Source organism: Perca fluviatilis, chromosome 2 (assembly GCF_010015445.1).
Source record: "Perca fluviatilis chromosome 2, GENO_Pfluv_1.0, whole genome shotgun sequence".
In the NCBI taxonomy this organism is placed as follows: Eukaryota; Metazoa; Chordata; class Actinopteri; order Perciformes; family Percidae; genus Perca; species Perca fluviatilis.
In genome coordinates, this window is record NC_053113.1 from 43,406,926 (window position 1) to 43,429,797 (window position 22,872).

Consider the following 22,872-nt stretch of genomic DNA (forward strand, 5'->3'; position numbering starts at 1 on the left):
GGTCAATGCTGTACATGCTCATATATGTTTTCCGTTATTAGCCCCAGGCTACAGTAGCCTAATGGTGTGCAAGCAAGAACATTAGTTTAGAGGAAGTGGGTCAGAGCCTTGTTGGTATTATGATATGAGGTAGGCCTACACCGGAATGGTTTATCTATCTACACATTCGAAGTAGCAGGGTATTTAACCCCACTCTGTTTATCATTACTTTTAGAAGCAGATTCTGACAGGATCAGCATCATTCAGTCATCATTCAGCATCACTGAATGGCTATTTGCGGCACAACGGCTACAAATGTTACAAAAATGATGGCTGCTTACAACGGTGGCTCCTCAACAGTGGCTACCCATCACCCGCATCATCACCACCAGCTCCAGCACCTTCCGCCTCCCCACATGCACCACCACCACGCGGACCAACATCACTTGCAGCATCCGGGCTCCGCAGCCGCCGTGCACACGGTCCAGCAGCACACCTCCACGGCTGCCGCAGCGGCGGTGATGCTCAACCCCGGCCAACAGCAGCCATACTTCCCCTCTCCTGCCCCAGGACAAGCCCCCGGGCCGGCGGCTGCCACGGCTCCTGCCCAGGTTCAAGCTGCCGCTGCTGTCAAAGTTCACCATCAGCAACAACACACGCACAACCTACAGCAGCAGCTGGATATAGAGCCTGACAGGCCCATCGGCTATGGAGCGTTTGGGGTTGTCTGGTAAGTGCACTGCACAACTTTTGTTTTTTTTAACGGACCATACCAGTAGTCGTTCACGTTTTAGCCCATTTTACTGCAAGCCATGTATAGGATCTAACGTTTTAGCTGAATGCCTTTTGCCTACCTTCCAGGCAGCTACTTGTTTCTATTAATTTCACTAGCCTATAATATGAGAAAAAAAGAAAAACTCTTGAAATCTGAGATAGTTCTTCATTCTGAATGCTTGCTTTTTTGGTTAAATTGCCTACCCTATATATGAACTGTCCAATCTCTGCAAGTTAATCTTCATATGGTAGTGACATTAATGGAAACTAATGACCACACATCTGTTCAAACACTTTCTATAACATACTATAGCCTGCTGTTGACAGTAATCACCTGTAATGTATACACTAAGTGCTACACTGCAGTAAGTGGCCTGAAACTTGAAGTAATAGTATTTAAGTAATGGGACTGCATGTATTACCCAGTAGAACAGGTGAATTCCAGTTAGTGCAGTAACTTCACTTGAGTAATTTCAATTTTGCTTGAAGACTACATATTTAAAGTCTGTTAAAAACAGCATGCCTAGGGCCAGATGTAAAAACGATACATACACACAAAATGCATTCATACACCATTTGTCATGCACAAACTGGTATTAATAAAGTTGTGTTTCTCATGCATAGTTCAGACCAGGGTTACACATCAAATAAGGAGACAGATTACCTGACATCTAAATATAGTCCCATTATTCTTTCTTTATACATTTTCTTGAACTGAAAAATACAACCCTTTAAACTATTCTGTAAATAATTCTACAGTTTGACACCAACCACTACAATATACATCTGCCTAAAAGTAATGGGTGCATACTGATGCTTAAAATGAAAATTCCTTCTGTGGTCCTTGTCCTCTGAACTAAATTACATTTTCTCTTAATACTCTTTTTACTGCTTACTTTTTTTGCCTGGCCTATACATAAGTAATAATACCTGTAACTCAACTAATTCTTTAAGTTTCAATAGTCCTGACTTAAACTCTTTTAATGTGTTGAATGCACTTTATGATTAAGTCTTAGTGCTCATCAGGTAGGCATTCAAAATGATTAATATTTTAATATTCTTTGCATTCTGATGTGTTCTTCAATGAAAATCTTCTGATATTTTATTTTCTTCATGTCACTATTTTTCATGTCAGTTTTCTTCAATCTTTTGTTTTCTTTAAGTCTCAACTTTCACTTTACCAAGGTCACCAGGGGCTTCATGTATAAATGAAAAGGTTACGTACGCTGATTGTCGCACACCGTGTGATGTAAAAAAAAAAATGAACTTGCAGTGAGACTGTGCGGGCAGTCACGCAAACTCAGTAACAAAATTACTGTCATTCATCTATGACGTCTATGGAAAAAACATAATTATATCTGCTGATAAACTATAAAAGTTTGATCATTTATGTGGATATGTCCAAATCAAAAGGCCAAAACACAAACGGGAAATGCTATTAACTGTTTAATAAGTAGACTACTTAATAACTTCTGTTAAACATGAGGGTGTGAAATTAATAAAAAATCCACTTAAATACTTTTAGCCACCCTCTATAGGTGACCGAAACGGGCTGGGACCATTCATCGACGTAATCAACGTCTTTGATTACAAAAATACGTCGATTTGCATGTGTCGAATAGAGGAAGATGGCAGTGCCTGTAAGGATTTGTCTGAAGAAGCTGCAGCTAAAAAACCTTGCCAAAGGTCAGCGTGATTTATAGTCCTGTGGAGGCTCCATGCAGAGCTTTCGCCGTAGTGGCCTTATACTTGTACTTGTCTTTAGGAGAATAGCTGGGCCTGCATGTGTGTATGTGTGGTAGAGTGAGTGAGAAGAGTGACAGGGATTAGCTTCGGAGCGAGGACCGACTCTAGAGTTATAGTGGGAGAAACAAAGTGTCTCCCCTGTTCTTTCTGACCACGGTAGGAAATCTGTAGCAGACAAAGATGACATAAACAGCGCTATTTGGAAATAATAAATCATTCTTGACTACTGGGGTGATTTTGTAGGGGAGTGCATCTACATATGAAAAAGGAACTTTTCTTATTTTAACCATTATTTGTAGAACTTTAATGCTTTACAAACACCAAAGCAAGTAAGCGCTGTGACTACTCTTTTTTTTTTTTTATTATTATTTTTTGTTTGTTTATTTTTTATATTATATGTATTTTTTTTTATCACTTATAAAACCTGTTACGCAAGAAAAAGTTGCGTGAAGCAGGGTGAAATTTGTCGTTGCAACATTCCTTTCCATGCGTAAAAATGTTTCTGCAACCTTTTGACCACACATGTGATCGTGCCTAATGCTCCCAAGGTTTTGTGGACTTCGTTTTAGTGAACTCAGATGGTATGCCCGTTTTCTGAACCTAACCCAGTTTTTGTTTTCCTGAACCCAACAATTCCGTTCCTGCTAAACTGACCCAGAGCCGGTTGTGGCGCCAACAGGGGATCCTCCGACACCGTGCAGCGGAGGAAATGCGCTTTTCCTCCGTTGCTCTCCCCTGCCTCTCCCCGTGAAATGCGGTGTGTGTGTGTGTGTGTGTGTGTGTGTGTGTGTGTGTGTGTGTGTGTGTGTGTGGAAATGTTATCTTTCTGCACCAGCTAGTCCCACACGAAGTTACCAAATTGTTACATTTCAAGCACTTTCACCTGTTTTGATTAAGTTCTAAAAAATAAGCACCAATAATGATTCAAAATCTTGTTTCTATTTTTTACCTTTTTAGGGCCCAAGCGCCAACAGCAGCAAAGGCCCTATTGAAACTGAAGGAATTATTAGGGCCCGAGTGCCGACAGCGGCAAAGGCCCTATTGAAACTGAAGGAATTATTGGGCCTGTCCCAATACCTCCCCTTCCCCTAGATTTTTGCCCTAACCCTCGTTTTTGCGTGTTCTCGTTTAGGGGTAGTGTGTCCCAATACTTTAGGGAGCAAGGGGGAGTGCTATTTTCCCCTTAAAATCAACCCTCACCACATAGTGAGGTCCGATACAGGCTTAAAATGAAGTGGGACATGAAATTACCCAGGATACCTTCCAAACTCAGCGAGCCGGCCAACATATTTCAACAAAGATGGCGGACACCGCTGGCAAGGAACAATTTAATTGTAAGTATATATTCGCAAATAAGCATGTTAAAATTTCGAAATATGTTGGAATGTGTTAGTTTGATACACATCCAAAGGACTGTTGAGTTTTGAACACTAATGTTAGAAAATATCTCACGAAGCTAGCTAAAGGGGAAGCTAACGGGCAAGCTAAAGGGGAAGCTAACGGGAAAGCTAACGGTAAAGTTTACGGGAAAGTTAACGTCTATTCTAATGACCGCTGCTCTGTTACAAACCGGATCATGCATGCAACAGTAGGCTATCCCGGTTTCATTTAGAGTAACTGGGATAGTGATGTACATGTAAACGGACTAATCGGATCGTATTGACCATTCAAAAATCTGTCTTGTTCTCTTTTATTAATTTGCAATTCACTAAAAGCTGCAACTGGTGTCTTATGTTTAAGGGACTGTGGAGCACACCTTTGGCCTCATCAGATTCAGGGCAGAAAATGAGAAGAGGTTTACAAAAAAAAATTTACTTCCAAACTGCTGTTGGAGTGAGTGACCAGATTGTACAATTCAATAACTGATAACAATATCAATGTCTGCTAATGCTCTACCTCCCAGCTACAATGCATTTCGACACAGCTATTCACAGCACGAGTGGCAGCAAAAATTGTCCTGTCCTGTTAGTAGTGTCCTGGGACAGTCAGATACTGTCCTGTAACTCCATGTGTCTGACTGTCCCGGGACACTCCTCAGGACACTACTAACAGGACAGGACAGTTTTTGCTGCCACTGCTTCTTGCTATTCATCATATTTGTGTGTTTATAGGAAAGCAGTGAAAGACCTGGGCCTGGAAGGAAAGATTACAGGAGAGAAGGCAAGCAAGAAGTCGGTACAAGGTAATTCTTGGATAGAGTTATGTTTCATGTCTTCATCACCTACATATAACTTTAAATCGTATTTAAAAAATATTGCTCCCTCTCTCTCGAGTGTGCGTGTGTGTGCGTGTGTGTGTGTTTGCTATTGTAGGACCTGAAACAACTGAAGACGGGCTCAGGTACAGACAGCGGTAAACAAACTGTATCCAACTGGCAATACTATGAGGCGATGCATGCAGTTTTGGGGGAAGGCCAGCGATAGATCCTCCGGTGATTGTGGCCTCTTTCAAGCTGTCAGAGGACCCCACAACATTGTTAATGGTAAGTTGATAGAAGGAACTATCACATTTTCAAAAATATCCTATAACTGGTGCAATACTAATGCACATACCCCCCCAACCACGCCATTGTCATACCCCAAGAAGAAACATGGAACCCCCTCAGTAAGACATCTCTGCCTCTGCCTCTCAGCCTGGATCTACTCTTCCTCCCACCACCCCAGTTCATCCCACTACTCATCGCCCGACCACTCCAGCTACTCCAGCCACCACAACCCCATCTCCCAGAAAGAGAGGCAGTAATCAATCAGAATCAGTTAAGGAGCAGAAAAGGCACGAGGAAACAGAGGCCAAAACGGACAGGTTTTTAACCCAATTTGAAAAACTTGTGGACAAAATGCCAAAAAATTAGTTTTGTTGTGGTTAAAAAGTTCAGATGTTAAAATATTCAATATTGAATGTGCAATATTTTTATTTATAAAATCCTCAGGTAAGTGTTGAGCAATGTTTTTATATAAATTGTTCGTTCTTTTAAATTGAAGTGTCTTTGAACAGTGCAGTTTTTCAATAAACCTCTTCATGGGTTAAAGAAAATGTGTTAGGTTTTTGACCAATCACCATCCCAATACACAAATTGCATATCTAGATCATTATAAAAGAAAGCATCACCAGCATGTTGTCAAAATAATAAGTTTAATAGAAATTAAAAAAATTAACCATATCTCCACAATAGAACAGCACAAACGAACATGTACATGTAAAAAAAAAAAAAAACTGAGTGTTGAACTATTTACAATTTTCATCAGAATTTGGCCAGATAAAAGGAACTGTTTTTTAAGATGCATGTGTCGTGTACGGAACCTGGATAGCCTACAAAAACATCCAGGAACTTTCCAGTAGAGTCACAGATGGCTTGCATATTTATTGAGTAAAACCCTTTGTAGTTTAGATAGTCCAGGCGATAATGTGATGGGGGCTTGATTCTTATGTGACAACCATCAATAGCACCAACAGTCTTGTTGAGGAGTGGTGTCCCAGAAAGCTGGGCAAATCAATCAGCCACAGTGTCCCGGTCTGCAGGCTTCGAGATTGTCCCAAATGAACTGTGCCACCTTGTGAACAGTGGATTTGGGCGCACTGAAAACTCGCGACACCACACGATAGGAAAGTCCATGGCCAATAGACGTAGATCAGAGGCCTGTACTACGAAGCAGGATTTGGCGTTAACAAGCTAACTTCAGGCTCAACCCAGGATTTGCTATCGGGTTCAATCACCGTGGTAACTCATGCTGAACACCTAACCTGGTCGGGAGCAGGTTATGTTGGAGATTAGAGATCAACCGGTGTAAAAGCACCGCCTACTGACCAATCAATAGATTGATAATGGTGTCACCATTCTAAAAGGAGAGAGAGAGAGAGAGAGAGAGAGTGCTCATAAAAGTTAAAACATTTAGAGACCGACAACCCCGTTAACATTCACTGATGGGTATTTTTATGAAATATATATATTTTAATTCAATTTATTTATAGTATCAAATAATAACAGTTCTCTCAAGACACTATTTTAATGGGAGGGAATTGCATATCGGCTTCTTGAGCCGTGTGTCGCCAATGCGCATATCGGTTTGAATTATGTTTTTATATTTTTTATTTGCTCTCACGATCGCTTCCCACTGCCAGGGTTGCAACTGAAATAATAGGCTAAAGCAACGACAGTTTATGGAAAGCACAAGTGTAATTATGGTCAGATCGTCGTCCTGACTGATGGGGAAAGTGATATTGATAAGAGTAATTTACGCATCTACAGCGTGATCGGCAATTTTTTTTTTCTTTTGCCAGCTTTCCTTCCTGTTTTAGGAAGCAGTGACTGTATTGCGTTTTCCCTGTAAAACCGAGTCTGTGTTCTTCATATTTATGTAGAATTATAATTTGCTCTTCTTATATATATAACATGCGGCTCTGGTAGATGTTTGCGATTGGTCGTGGTGCGCAAACACCGCCTCTTTTTATGTGAACGCACGCGCCGCTGGATTGGGAAACCCTGAGTTGATTGAACTAGTTGATAACCAGCGTCGTAATACAGGTTATGCGGGACCGCGGTTGTTAGGTTTGGTGAAGCCGGATTACTGAAAGAAATCCAGGACATGTTGATCTTGCTTCGTAGTACAGGCCTCTGGACTTCAAAATCATTCCCCCAGCCGTGGTCCTGCTCTCTCCGCATCAGGCGCTGCAGAGCATGCATGGCCCGCCTACTTAACCTGAAGTCCTGTTTGGTCTCTAACTCCACATCAAACCACAGGCGTAGGATGGGCATGTCCATATTCAACCTGCAGTATGTCGCTGGAGGGTCAATCTGGAAAACGATGAACAACAATCAACATTATTGCATAAGTCATGGCCCAACAACAACAGTTTGATCTAGCAGCATAATAAAAACACATTCCACAGTCAGTGTAAATTGGTGACATTTACAATAACAATCTTGCTTTCAGTAAACAGCAGTTTTGAAATATGTAACCTCAACCTAGAGGTCTCAGCTACACCCCTTCTCCCAGAGGACTGCAGAAAGTTTTGTACACTGGTCTAGCAGGACTATTGTGAGCGCTTGTTTTTGTTTACTTTCTCCTCATGTCACACACAGAAAATGACTACCTATCAAAAACAGTTAAATGCTACATTACTTTAAATGATTTAACCGTAGACTGGATTTAACTATATGATCTGAATGTGTAGGTTGTCTTAATTTATTTTATTGACACAAACAACAGGTAGTTGTAGTTGGGCTAGCCGCTAGCTTTAAATCATCAACAGCTGAGTTGAGTCAAAATATTTAAACAAATCAACATACCTGAAGCAAGTCCACAAGGGAAAGAAGACGGCGAATGTGTCTTCTGTTCTGCACGTCTTCTCCGTTGACTAATCAGACTTAAATAAACCAATACAGACCACACAACAGGCAACAAAACTGCTGGAACAGTCATTTTCCCGAATGAAAATAGTACAGCTTTGGTACAGGCTACTACCCGTAGACATGTCGAAGCTGCGCATGACGTAGCTGAGCACGTTTGCTATGTTTGCTACGCTAATTTGCATATAGTAGTGTCCCATTTCATAGGGAAAGATCTTCACCCCCACTTCCCTCGTCGAGGGGACTTTACTGTCGAGGGCACCCAAAACCAAGTGGAAGTTTTAAGGGGGGAGAAATGGGACAGGCCCATTATTACACCAAATGAATTGGCTTTTTGAGGGGTTTAACATATTCAAAAACTCACCAAAATTGGCGGCCGCATCAAGTCTGGTGAAAATGTACGTATTTTAAGGGTTTCGGGAATAGGCGCACAACTTTGTAGGGGGCAGGAGCCCCTGCAGTGCGTTTACCGTAGACTCACGAAACGAAGAAAAAAAAAAGCCGTACAAAAAACGTCATTGGAGCCATACCCTAAACCCAACAGGAAGGCCGCCATTTTGATTTCAAAGTTCGAAATTAGTGCAATTTTGGTCGTACTTTAACAAACTCCTCCTCCTAGAGATTTCATCCGATCAACTTCAAATTCGGTCTGTGCCATCTTAAGACATTAAACGGGTGTGATTCTTGTAAATCATGCAAATCCGCAAAAAAAAAATTTGGGGGAGGTGTTAAGGTTAGGATAGCCGATTAAGGGGATAAGACCTGAACAAATCAGGTTACGTTAACTTGCGTACGCATGGACGCTGCCTGGCCAATAGTAGTGATTGAAGGGCGGGTCTTGGCAAGGAATCGTAATTTCAAAGCCGGGAAAAAGAGCTCTATGCAGCGAACACAGATGTGCTGGGCGAGCCGTCGGTGGAAGCTAACCGAAGCTAGCTGGCGTAAGCTAACAGCTGACCAGGTGTCTCAAAGCTACCAAGTGATCGGCGGAGACAGGGAGTACATGTACTTGAAAGAGTCTGACAGTCGTGGCAGACGAAGGTCCAGTTGGGAGTTTGGATGGAGAGTCCACTGAAGTCCACTGTGGTCTGAAGGATAATCCTCGCTAGATCACAAGCTTGCAGTAATAACGGTTAGTCGGGAGGTTGACAGCTAACGTTAGCCAGCTGAATAACAGTTGATTGACGGTGAGTAACGTAGCTACGCTACACAGGCTGGCAGCAGCACATAGTCCAGAATTGATAAGTCACAGCAGGGGATAGAAAGGTGTTGAGAATGACCAACACCTAATCTAAAACTTAGGGTACTTAATTTACTAGAAAACACAACAAAATATCAATTTTGCGGATTGTGAAGCGGCGATATTTACGTCAGCGTCCTACGTTCCAACATACATTTTTTGAAGTGGTAAATAGCTACATGTTTCTGAGTATCCTCAAGGTATATGGACAACACAACACAAGGGTTAACCCTTGGGTCAAATTTGACCCTTTTTGAAAAAGTTTTTTTTATCAAAAATATGGGTTTCAACCAAATTGCAGAAAATTATCATGGATGCATGGATATGTTTTATGGGTTCCATACAAAGTTATATGCAGGTAAAATTAATAACTTTCATTGAATTTTGGTTTGTTATATTCAATTTTATAGCATTTGAAAAAAAAATTTATGGTGGTTTTAAACTTTAACATACACCAGTCTGTGATCCACTCAGCATCCTGTGAGCTTAACTGTTAAAATAATTAATAATTTCTGCTTTTTTACCTAAACAAAGAGGTCTAATGTCATATAAATTGGTTTATTGACCATGAAATAAAGAAAGCTTTGAAAGCTTTTTTGACAAAAACCTTTAAAAAATATGTTTTGCAAAAAGCGACAAACGGGCCAGAAAAAAGCGCTAAAAAAAGTGAATTTTCAATTTTGACCCGAAAGGACAAGGCAATACAACACAAGGGTTAAACATGACAATGACTAAGAAAAATAGTTTAAAAAAAACTACAGTAAAACACAAACATTTCTGTAGCTTCCTTTTCAACTAAAGCACTTCATTTTATTATGTGGTGCTAATGACATTTTTCCTCAGGTATTTGGAGAAACCAACAAAAATCTGTATATTCTCAAATAGTATGGTCTTAGCCACTATTAGTTGTTTCCAGACAGTGTGAAGAAGATATTCAGATCAAATCAGTTCAAAGGGTTTTAATTTTGCCTAAAAACCTACAACCTAAAGTGCCTGTATTTACTAAATCACCCATCAACAGTCAGACATGAAAATTACTCACCTTTCTGCGAAATTTGCCATTTTGAAACCAAAATAGGTGACCTACGTGAATCGTGTAGTCCACATGGGATTTGTTTTGATGCGCTGGATTTAACCAATCCTCGAACTTCCACCTACCAATGAAACGAGTTCTAGCCAATCGGATGCAAAGTAGGGCAGGTCTTTGCCGAAATGTGAGAGTGCGGTGCCGGTGTGATGATTTGTCATTAACGATGGCCACTGTGTAAAAGCTGAAGCCCAAACTGCCTTGACAAAGCTGTCTGTTTGGAATCAGCATGGCCGTTATTTAAACATAACGGCCTTGTCCCAGAGTTTAGACGTCTAGCTATGTGAAAACGTAGCTAGACGTCACGTTTTTTAATAAATGTAAATAAAGCGGCTAATATCAACATGGACAAAATCATGAATGTACTAATTCGCTTTTTTGATGATGACCTGGCCTGTAAAGTTTAGTTTTCACAATGATTCATTGTAGGATTATATTATTGCAATATGTTAATCCAAATTGATGTTTAATTTAACATATGGTTGGAAGAAGTAAAAATTGATCCAAAACATTTTAGTTTTTAAAAATTATGACTTTTATTGTTGTGTAATGTCAGAAGTACTTTAACTGTTTTGCCAGTCAAATTCACTTTAATGAGTGCATATTGAAATATTACGCTGTTGGTTGGCAAAAAATGCATCTCAAAATGCATCAGATTGATGCTTTAAAATATGGAATATTTAAAATTTTCTTATGGGGGAGCATGCCCCCGGACCCCCCCAGAGGGGTAATATCCTTCTCACCTTTTTCACCTCTGACCCATTTTCATGCCTGAACAGTACTATTACACATCTCATAAAGAACGCATGCTGAGTATGCAGGTTAACAGTCTGGCAGATGTGTTCAGTAAGCCATCTAAATGACCACACAGTTAAATGAAAACATCTCAAAGAAAAACAAACCGTATATAGCCTTCCTAAAAGGATAGGTTGGGGGCGCTCGCCACGCGCCGATATATTTTCCTGCTTTTTTTTGTCCTATGCCAATCACACATATGATTAAAGATGAAAAGTTGTTAAAAGAAAAACTTTTCGTCATAGGGCGTGGCCATGGCGGGGCGGCCATTTTGTGCGTTTCGACATCAAAACAGGAAGTGGCTGTAACTTGAGTGTACATTGTCCAACTGGCTCGAAACTTTTCAGGATTCATAAGACTCCAACCCTGAGGACAAATATAGGCCAATATTTACTTAAAGGGGTGATAGAATGCAAAACTGATTTTACCCTGTCATAGTTGAATAACGACAGTTTGGTGCGTAAATAGGACATAAATTGAAGCTCAAAATCCTATTGACACCCCTTTATTATGAAAATCTCATATTTTGAAACTGCCGCTGAAAACAGGCGAATCTCAACAAAGCTGGAAGTTGACGTCAACCTCCCAAGACCTGTAACTTTGTCACGCCCATGGGTGTATTAAGAGAACGGTCACACCCCAACATTTACATAGGCTACACAACTGACCTGAGATCAGGTAGTCTTCTGAATCTAGGTCGCGCAGATCTCTGCTATTCCATTACAGAATTCACTTCTGAAAATTTTTTATGCAAGAAATCAACTATGTAAAGCTCAAATATGGGCCGCTTTACGAAAATGGATGGCTAATTGCAAATTTTGTTCGACTGTGTGTCGGAGTTCAGCGGCCGGTGCTGCCTGTGTTGTTGCCTCGCCGCCTGGCCTGCCTTCCTTCACAGACCCCGGCCTGCCTTCCTTCACAGACCCCGGCCTGCTATGAGGTACTTGAGGCTCCGTCACAGCTGGCAGCCCACAGCACTCCATACCCGCGCAAAGTCACCGTCTGTTGGGCTAAAGGACAACCAAACGCCGCTGCTCTGACAGAGCTCCAGGGCCTGCAACTCCTCTCTTCCTGCTAGCTAAATTCCCAGTGTATGTGAGTGAGAGCGCGGTCAGCGAGCTTGTTACGCCAGCAATCTCTTACCACAGTTCCAGTTAATCTTTTAATGTGTGTAATTTTAATGTGTTGAGTTATTTAAACAAACTATTGGGGAAATAAACGCTGCTTGTCCGTCTCATCGATAGAGCCTGCGGCTGGATGTAGCTAGCTCTATCAATGAGAGCTAGCCAGCCTCCTCTTAGAATTCCTCTGAAATTCACAAATATTCATTAACTTGAAATCGGACACCGTTGTTAGCTTTATAAGACATTTAGCTAGATGTTGTATACATGGCGTTATGAAATTCAAACTGTAAATATACTCGATTTACGTCGAAAATGAAGCTAACTATCCGTGATTTGTAGTATTGAAGAGACAGTTGCAGCTAACGAAAGCCATAATCTTCACAAATATTCATTAATTTGAAATCGGACACCGTTGTTAGCTTTATAAGACATTTAGCTAGATGTTGTATACATGGCGTTATGAAATTCAAACTGTAAATATACTCGAATTACGTCGAAAATGAAGCTAACTATCCGTGATTTGTATTTGTAGTATTGAAGAGACAGTTGCAGCTTACGAAAGCCATAATCTTCACAAATATTCATTAATTTGAAATCGGACACCGTTGTTAGCGTTATAAGACATTTAGCTAGATGTTGTATAAGTGGCGTGACGAAATTCAAACTGTAATTAAAGCTGCGAGCAGCGATGGACGGGCCCTCGCGCCTTGGTGCGCGTCGGGGTTACCGGCGGACTCCGCTCCTTGCGACCGTACATTTGCGCAGCACTCAGATGCCGCAAATTGTCACCAATGAAAAGGGAACTCCCCGTCAAGTTCAACGATACCTCACACAAGACTCTACGTCATACGGTTCATTAGCTGTGAAAAGGGGCATGGCTAATGCCATAATGCATAGGTCAAACCATCACCAATGAAGAAGGAAGTCTCTGCTGAACTCAATGATACCTCACACAAGACTCTACCTTAGATGGGTCAGCATTTATTAAAGGGGGCGTGGCTTAAGCATAGGGGGCGGGTCAAACCATGACCAATTAAAAACGAAGTCTCTGCTGAGTTCAATGATACCTCACACAAGTGTTTACATCAATCGGGCCATTAGTAATAAAGGGGGCGTGGCTTGAACATAGGGGCGCGGGCCAAACCCTCACCAATGAAGAAGGAAGTCTCTGCTGAGTTCAATGATAACTCACACAAGGGTATACCTTAAACGGTTCAAATGTTATGAAAGGGGCGTGGCTTATGCATAGATGGCGTGCCAAACCATCACCAATAAAGAAGGAACTCTCTGCTGAGTTCAATGACACCTCACACAAGACTCTACCTTAAAAGTAAAGTAAATGGCCGCCACGCCCACACCGTCTGACGAAAAGTTTTTCTTTTAATAACTTTTCATCGTTTAGGTGTTGGGATGGTACAGACCAAGTTTGAAGTTTCATCGGATGAAATCTCCAGGAGGAGTTCGTTAAAGTATAGCACCTTGACTTTTAGGCCTACTTCCTGTTGCCACTAGGGGGCGCTATGACTTTAAGGAAATATCGGCCTTTATTTGTCCTCCGGGTTGGACTCTCATGAATCCTGAAAAGTTTCGAGGTAATCGGACAACGTACACTCGAGTTACACCCACTTCCTGTTTCGGCAGCGAAACGCTCAAAATGGCCGCCCCGCCACGGCCACGCCCTATGACGAAAAGTTTTTCTTTTAACAACTTTTCATCAGTAACGTCTTAAGATGGCACAGACCGAGTTTGAAGTTGATCGGATGAAATCTCTAGGAGGAGTTCGTTAAAGTACGACATGTGGAAATGGCCAAAATCGCAATAATTTTGAACATTTAATTCAAAATGGCGGACTTCTTGTTGGGTTTAGGGTATGGCTCTAATGAGGTTTTATGTACATCTTGACATGTTACATATGTGTACCAAGTTTTGTGAGTCTACGTTAAACGACCTGCAGGGGCTCAATTTTCTTAACTTTCTAGGGCCAGCGGAAAGGCCATTTTTTGCGCCTTCCCCAAACCCGCAAAATAATATTTTTACCAGCCTTGATGCGCCCGCCAAATTTGGTGAGTTTCTGAATATATCAAGCCCCTCAAAAAGCCAATTCATTTGACGGGAAAATAATAATAGAATAATTCCTTCAGTTTCAATAGGGCCTTCGCCGCTGTCGGCGCTCGGGCCCTAATAATTCCTTCAGTTTCAATAGGGACTTCGCCGCTGTCGGCGCTCGGGTCCTAAATATACTCGAATTACGTCGAAAATGAAGCTAACTATACATCCAGCCGCAGGCTCTATCAATGAGACTCACGGACAAGCAGCGTTTATTTCCCCAATAGTTTGTTTAAATAACTCAACACATTATAATTACACACATTAAACGATTAACTGGAACTGTGGTAAGAGATTGCTGGCGTAACAAGCTTGCTGATCGCGCTCTCGCTCACATACACGGGCCATTTAGCTAGCAGTAAGAGGGGAGTTGCAGGCCCTGGAGCTCTGTCAGGGCAGCAGCATTTGGTTGTCCATTAGCGCAAAAAAACTGACTTTGCGTGGGTATGGAGTGCTGTGGGCTGCCGTGACGGAGCTCCAAGTACCTCATAGCAGGCCGGGGTCCGTGAAGGAAGGCAGGCCGGGTGGCGAGGCAGCAACACAGGCAGCACCGGCCGCTGAACTCCGGCACACAGTCTTACCAAATTTGCAATTGGCCATAAATTTTCGTTAAACGGCCCATATTTGAGCTTTATATAGTTGATTTCTCGCTAAAAAAAGTCTCAGAAGTGAATTTAATAAGGAAATAGCCCGATCAACAGTGTATACCTTTGCAGTGTCTGAAATATGAGACCTGCTGTCGAGTCTCCCATGTGTTTCTATGTAGTTTGCTCAAACCAATCAGCGCGTAGCTCATTCTGAATATTCATGAGCATACCATATTTGGAAGAAAAGCTCTTGTTCCAAATAGAGCCATATTCACAGGGTAGTTAAGGGCCTAATAAAATAGCATTCGGGCAATTTTCAGCCCAACCAATGTTACATACCCAATTAGGAGACCTTAAGGAACAGTGTAAAATACCCTATATAATCATTCTATCGCCCCTTTAAAGTCATAGCGCCCCCTAGTGGCAACAGGAAGTAGGCCTAAAAGTCAAGGTGCTATACTTTAACGAACTCCTCCTAGAGATTTCATCCGATGGACTTCAAACTTGGTCTGTACCATCTCAACACCTTAGAGATGAAAAGTTATTAAAAGAAAAACTTTTCGTCAGACGGTGTGGGTGTGGCGGCCATTTTGAGTGTTTAGCGATGAACAAAGAAGTTGTTCTAACTTGAGTGTACGTTGTCGTATCTGCCCGAAATTTCTCACGATTGACAAGGGTCCAGTAACCCCGACGCACGCAGAGGCGTGAGGGCCCATCCATCGCTGCTTGCAGCTTTAATTGTTTTAGTGTTTTATGTATGTGTTGTTTATTGTATTGTGCGTACTGACCATATTTTAAAGTGTTGTGTTTCTTTTAAGGAGATGTGTAAGACCACATGAATTTTCCCTTGCGGGATAATAGTTTACTTTGACTTTGATTAACATATCTTAGTTACTGTGTTGAAATCTGGGGAAACGCCTACAAAACCAACCTACAGTCGTTATGCACATTACAAAAGAAATCAATCAAAATCATCAATAAAGTTGGATATCTGGAACTGACTCACTATTCTTGAAGTGACATACACTGAAGTTTTTTGATCTGGTTAAATTTATGAAATAAACAAATCATGTTCAAAGCAAGAAATCTACTTCTGGGAAATTAAAAAAAAATGTATAGAAAGGCAGGGTGGGTATAATCTGAGAGAACAACTAAACTTTAAAAAGCTTAAAATAAGAACTCAAAAGTATGTGCATTACTATCTGTGGGCAGAGTTTGTGGAATGATATGGAGCAGGTGTTAAAATATTGCACAGACATGATAGGGTTACGTTTAGCTGAACAATGGTGTAGGCAGCAAGGCGGGAAAGCTCTGTCACCACTCACCATTTATCTGACTTTTTCCACACTTTACATCCGCTTAAACTTGGCGAGCTTGTCTCTAAGGTTGATTTCTGACTAGAATTACGCAACATCCAGCTTGACATGGTCAGAAATGGAGATAAAAAACTTGAACATGGGAGCGAGGACCGTAGTGAAAACGGGCAAGATGGCGAGCTAGCTTCTGAGCCGCTACCTGACGATAACCCGGCTCAGAATGACGGATACTTCAGTGTCTCTGCCTGGCATAAAAGTACTACTCGCCGGCATGGAAGAGCGGATTATCACTAATTTAACAACACAAATTGCTTCCAACCATGCAGACCTTGCCAGACATGACCAGGCCATTCAAGCCATTGAAACGTCGATGAACGGCTTCAAGGGGAGAATAACTACGCTGGAATCTACAGGCAACAGCCTTGTCAAAGAAAACGAACCACTAAAGCTGAAATCCAAGGACCGTGAGAACAGATCCAGGAGGTGTAACATCCGTATTACAGTCATATGGGCGCTGAGGGCACTCATCCTACCTCCTCTATTGAATCCTGCCTTGGATAGATCTTCGGGACTGACGCCTTTCCCAGATCCTCGACCGTGGACAGAGCGCACAGGGTGGCTATCCAGAGGAGACAGGGCGGCACACCTCGCCCCTTCATAGCCTATATACACCACTTCCAGATAGTGCAGCTTTCACGAGAAAAGTCACCATTGTTGTAAAGAGTCCTCTGCAGAAGCTGCTGCTTTTTTGGAAAACAGACAGCCTACAGGATGTGGCCACGATCAAAATAAAACATTCCGAAGGCACTAACGTTATGTTTCCCCGGATTATATATACAGTAACTGTCCGGTGAGTGTGACTGTCTGGTTAACTTCACTGTCTACAGATAATTTCACTACGGTTGTTGTTATTGTTAAGGTTGTCGTAATAGTTATTATTACTACTCTAGCCTTGTTTATGTCAACCCAGTCTCATGTCAGTTGGTGATGGCATTACGAAATTAAATCTATTAGAACGTGATACCCTCACGTTATTTTGAAGATTTACGTGTTGGGGTCACGTTTTTTATTCAAATGTATTTCAATGAGAAGCATCTTACGTAATCGCAGCACGAAACTTTCTGCTAGTCGGGCTGCAGCAGAGAAGCTGGATACAGCTTTGATATTATTGGTATTTTTAGCCCAATAACCGCTGTTTTAATCAACATTTATTCACCAGATCTTATCACGGTCTATTTCGGCCAGGGAAGCTGGATTGCTTTGTTGTTTATTGATATTTTTAAAACTATAACGCTACATCTTTTAACATGTATTTAGCTGTTATCATGGTATGCATTTCTTTATTTTAATAATATTATTTCGGTCTTATTACCGGTGAAATATTACAGTTAATAAGACAGAACAGTAGGTTACAATATGAGCGAGCTGGGCGCATTCAAAGCCGATGTCCCACGATGCAATGCGGGCATTCATTCACAGAATCAGACAGCGATCAGCGGGTCTTTAACGCCTGTCTCACTTCAATGTACGTAAGGGATCATGTAGAGCGTTGTTATAGCGAATACAACAACGACAGGGTGATCAGGACCCCGACACCAATCTTCTTTCAGCGGATTGATTGATTGCTCTCCTCCAGAGGGAACAGAACTGCGTCCATGGCAACGCTCTGCTATGCATGGCAATGGTGTGTTATACTTAGCAACGGTCTGTTATCAAGAAAATAACAGACCTTATACCATGGTCTGGGTGAATACTCGATTCTGATTGGCTGCAGGGTGTCCATTAAAAAGTGATGTAGGACACCTAGTATAGGAGTTCGGTGAAACTGACTGTTTACTGTTCTAAATGAATGCATACATTACATTAAATCAATAAGGAAATGTGGATTTATTATTTCCAACTCGTCCTCTGAACACCACAGGATGGCGCTAAAACACACAGGCTGCAAGAAGTAAGTTATACTGGCCCTCTGGACTGACTTTGTTTCACAGAGAATAACATTATCTCACATATCTCAGCTCGCTGCTTCAGGCTGTGCCGCTGCAGCCGACGGCAACGTTACACATCGCGGATCAAATTCTTCGTAAAAGTCGTTATATTGTTTTGGGGACAATGACGTGGCTGATAGCTAGGTTGTCTTGTTGTTCAACATACTGTCAAATTATTTTTACTGATTGCCAACTGTACACAATGTTATTGACTTTGGATCTTGCTAGCATAGCGTTAGCTTTCTGGCTCGTAGCTAAACTGAAGGGTTCTATCAGCTGAGCGGACTATATAAATATCTCCGGTTGCTAAGGGAGGCAAGTCGTATCTAAGGTTCTTCCTAATTCCTGGTGGAGAGAACAACGTTTGCATTGCATAAGAACCTGATGGATGGGAATGATTGTTCCAGGTATTAGTCAAACCGCCAGGCGTAACCAGGGAAACGGAGTTATTGTTTGGATAAACTTTAGATTTCGATTGTAAAACTAATTAAAATATGAACTAATGTTTTAAAAATATGTTATTTGGGAAGTGACCATGGTATAAGCGGGTTAATGCCCTTCGAGGTGTCCATTGTCAGGTATTAATGGGCTGCGCGTCGGACGGTTCACGCCTCGCCGTCGTCCATTAATACCTGACAATGGACACCTCGTCGGGCATTAACCCTTACGTATTCTACATTAGAATTCAAGCAAGCCATGTAATAAATATAATATATATAATCAGTGGTTTTGTCACCAGCAACAACATGTTGCTCAGTTATGTTCCAGTAAGTTATGCACCGTTTAAAAAATCAGCTGAAGACTCCGGGGCAAATAATGCCACTGAACGAAGTACAAAGAAGATACAAATACATAATATTCGTAATATTGATGTTTTTGTCTAACGTTGTATTTGAGGAGTTAAACAATAAACATAGCAATAGTAATAAAATACAGTTTCATGTATTTGTCTCATGTACTGTTTGCTCAGCCGGCTGGCGGGCGGCATCAATCTGAAATAGAATGAAGCCCACTCACGGCAGACAGCAGAAACAGGAGCCAAACACGTCCTCCCAACCACCCCGGAAGAACTACAAGTGCTCAAGCTTTGTAACAGATTCTGGGCCGCGTCTATAGTGGGAGTTGTAGTTTTTAAATATATTGGTATATTTCTCATAAGTAGAAGTTGGTTGTGTAGAATTTGGATACACCCTGGTTTTTTTTGGGATGGGGAACACACTGGTGTCATCAGATTTTAAAAATCGAATCGTTAAATAGGTGAAAATAGCTTATTACCATATTTGACAGTGCTTACAGTATGTAAACTTTGGTGACCATATCTACATGATAGCTAAGGTCCAGAGCTTTTTTATGTGTGTTGCACCTTCTGTTGCTAAATGACATCAGCTGAAGACTCCGGAAGTGACGTAGTAATTACCACTCAGCGGATAGAAAAGATTGCTGCACGTAAAAAAATAAAACAAATTGCTGCACGTTGTATGTGAGAATTTATACAATAAAAATACCAATAATTTAAAAATTGTGTTTTATTTTAAGCACTTTGATTTGCCTTGTCGCAGAAAAATACTAGGCCTATATAAACAAACTACAGTTGAGTGTTTAGAACTACAGCCTAATGGGCATTTGTTTGTTTGTTTGTTTATTTTCCATGCATAGTTATTTAAAAATGCAATTTTCTAAATTTGCAGTTGATGAATGTTAATAGCAAAGACTAAAGGGGAAATAAAACATAAGGATATTTATGTATGGGACTTAATTTGATTTAAATCACACTGCATTATTAGTTGTTTTAAATAACTGACTTTTTTAAAATAACTATTTATGGTAGGCCTATCATTAATTATTATATTCAGAAGATGATCCTGATATCAATCAGCATGGTTACAGTACAGCTTGTAGCTATAACCTCTGTAGCCTTTACTGAGACTACCTTTTCAAAATTAAGAAGGAGCTAGTTTTAGGAAGCATTTTAAGCAGATTTTTGCTGAGGTTTTTGTTCACAGAGATGTATATAGCTTTGTATGGGTATGTGTACACAAACGTGTTTTGGCATTTTTGTCACACTACTACCTCAGCCTACTGCACACAGACACAAGTACTTTTGCATATTCTGCTAAAATAGAGACTAGAATGTGGTGCCAAACCAACAATCTCATTCAACCATTTCACAAAATGAGGAGTTGGTCGTGACATGGGTCAGAGGGTATCAGAGGTCATAAATGATGAACCAATCAATGGGCTCTGCTCCTACAGGCACCTTGGTGTGTATATGGACAACACCTTTGGCTGGAAGGCCCGTGTTGAAAGTGTGTCTTATCATTTAGAGCAGACACTCACAGTGAATCAGATGGTTTATGTGCCATTACACAAGGCTGCATTACAGAGCATTTTAATATGTCAGCAATATCTAAAAACATCTCATTTAAAGCTTACTTGTTAGGGGATCACAAAGAATATGGTCTGATCAATCTTTATTCTCCATGCCAAGTAGCTCTATCCTCTGACAGAAGAAATGGGTACCCTAATGTAAACTAAATAATTCTAAACTATAGCCCTAATTTGGACGTATACCTCAATTAAAACTTAAAATAATGTTGCTTGAGGCTGCAGGGGAATAGCTTCATGATATGACGCATATGGTTGTGTGTTGCTCACTGTTTGTGAAAGATGAGCAATAGATTGTGGCTGTGTGATGTGCTTCAATCTGACTCCATATCACTTTGTTTATGTTTTTTTATCGTAAGTATGTCATCTGTATGCTGATAAAACAATATGTCAAGTGTTATTTGTGAAGCATTTTAACTCAAGGCAAATATCCCTCTGGGGATAATAAAGTATTGCTTGCAAAATGGTCCCTATGATATGTGAAAATTAAAACCTTGTCGTAGGACTATAGCAAACACATCATTGGAAAGGTCTCAACCTGGACAGTAACATATGTCAGTCTGAAGAGGATACATTACTCCTGCTTTGAAATATTGACCTCTGAACCTTGAACCCAGTACATCTTTGAAGGCTTGTCATTTAGCAACAGGAGGTGCTACACACATAAGACCAGCTGTTCTAGAAAGCTCTGGACCTTAGCTATCATGTAGATATGGTCACCAAAGCACTGTCACTGTGGTTGGGAGGACGTGTTCGGCTCCTGTTTCTGCTGTGTGCCATGAGTGGGCTTCATTCCATTTCAGATTGATGCCGCCCGCCGGCCGGCTGAGCAAACAGTACATGAGACAAATACATGAAACTGTATTTTATTATTATTGCTATGTTTATTGTTTAACTCCTTAAATACAACGTTAGACAAAAACATCAATATCACGAATATTATGTATTTGTATCTTTTCTACCCGCCGAGCGGTAATTACGACGTCACTTCCGGAGTCTTCAGCTGATTTTTTTAAACGGTGCATAACTTACTGGAACATAACTGAGCAACATGTTGTTGCTGGTGACAAAACCACTGATTATATATGTTATATTTATTACATGGCTTGCTTGAATTCTAATGTAGAATACGTAAGGGATAATCACCGAGATTATTGAGGTGATTATCCCGTTTATTCTACTTCTTGCTTGCCAACATAATAAAACAATTCAAATACTTTAATAATTATGCTTTTTCTTATTCGTATTGCATGCTTTTGAGTTCATCTCCCTCAAAAATAAAAGTAGTCCCCTTTAGAACTACGGTGAATAACGTTAGCTCAGCTCAGTTTCTATAGCAACCACTCAAACATGCATTCCTTATTCCAAATAATTTTTATTTGCAGTGAATGTATAACAAAATTATTGATTCATTTATGTGTAATAAACTGGACATTCCCATTGATTGTAAAATGGGACATATTGAAGGGCATAGGGAAAGATGAATTGGACGAGTTAGGCTGAGAGGATTGCGCAGCTTGAGGGGGAGAGATGCTTGCTGCGGAGGCCTGCTGGGGTGCGGACAACACCTGACTCCAAACTTTTTTGTCCGTGTTGGATCCGGCCCAGTAGCTTTTGAAGCTGGATTCACACCTGCAAAAAAAATAATAAAAAATGTACATTTGCAGTAGGCTTCAGGTTATTATTACCACAATGAATTTATAACCTAGGCTTAGGCTCACCTGTGTCCCGTAGCAGACATGATTTGTCTGGACTCCAGCCCGGCCGGACGGACAGCCGTGCTTCTAAGACTGTGGTTGGTGTATCTAGTGGTCATACCAGCTGCTTTGGACAATCGTTGAAGCATTTCCCCCAGGTAGTTCTTCCCCATCGGCAGTGTGGAGTACCAGCGATGTGGTTTGGGGTCCTTTAGTGGATGGAGGTAGAAGGCGGTGACACCCGGCGGACGTCTGGCGAGATATTTTTTGAAGCTCAGGACTGGACATCTGGGGTTGCCTGGCGCCATACATTGCGCCTCGGAGGTTTTCCTTGTTTGGGTCATTTGAATGTTTGTGGTTCTTCATCTCCGGATTGAACGACAAACTAACGTATTCATTCCCGGCGTCATCCACTTTTATGGCGAATGAGGACGCAGTCAGTTCCCGAGTGCCCTCCCTGCCTCGCCTCGCCAAGCAAAGCTGGAGGTCAAACCAAACTTTGGAAACTAGACCTAACGGGGTGTCCGTGGAAAGAGCTGTGGATTCACGCAGCAATTTCAGGTCAGCCTGTAGGCTATTTAGAACTAGCCTACAGCGAATAATGTTAGCTCAACTGTAGCTAACGTTAATAGTTTCTATAGCAACCACACAAGGCTGCATCTGATCACTAACGTTAGTTTAATAAGGTAGTCGTTACATTG

The 22,872-nt window shown here is 41.2% G+C and overlaps 1 protein-coding gene and 1 long non-coding RNA gene across 4 annotated transcripts; both read left to right on the top strand.

The window, feature by feature from the left end:
• The first annotated feature begins 259 nt into the window (after positions 1–259).
• On the top strand, positions 260–17,006 carry LOC120554170 (serine/threonine-protein kinase NLK-like). Its single transcript, XM_039792860.1, has 2 exons — positions 260–709; positions 16,428–17,006. Coding segments are annotated over exons 1-2 (444 nt in total). The 5' UTR covers positions 260–266; the 3' UTR covers positions 16,429–17,006.
• On the top strand, positions 3,313–5,598 carry LOC120554178. 3 transcript variants are annotated; one of them, XR_005638330.1, is made up of 4 exons: positions 3,313–4,332; positions 4,611–4,681; positions 4,812–4,981; positions 5,083–5,598. It is a non-coding gene; the product is annotated as an uncharacterized LOC120554178 (long non-coding RNA). The 3 variants fall into 3 exon arrangements; XR_005638331.1 differs by having other exon boundaries at positions 3,313–3,833; positions 4,240–4,681; XR_005638329.1 differs by having other exon boundaries at positions 3,313–4,681.
• Positions 17,007–22,872: the final 5,866 nt, after the last annotated feature.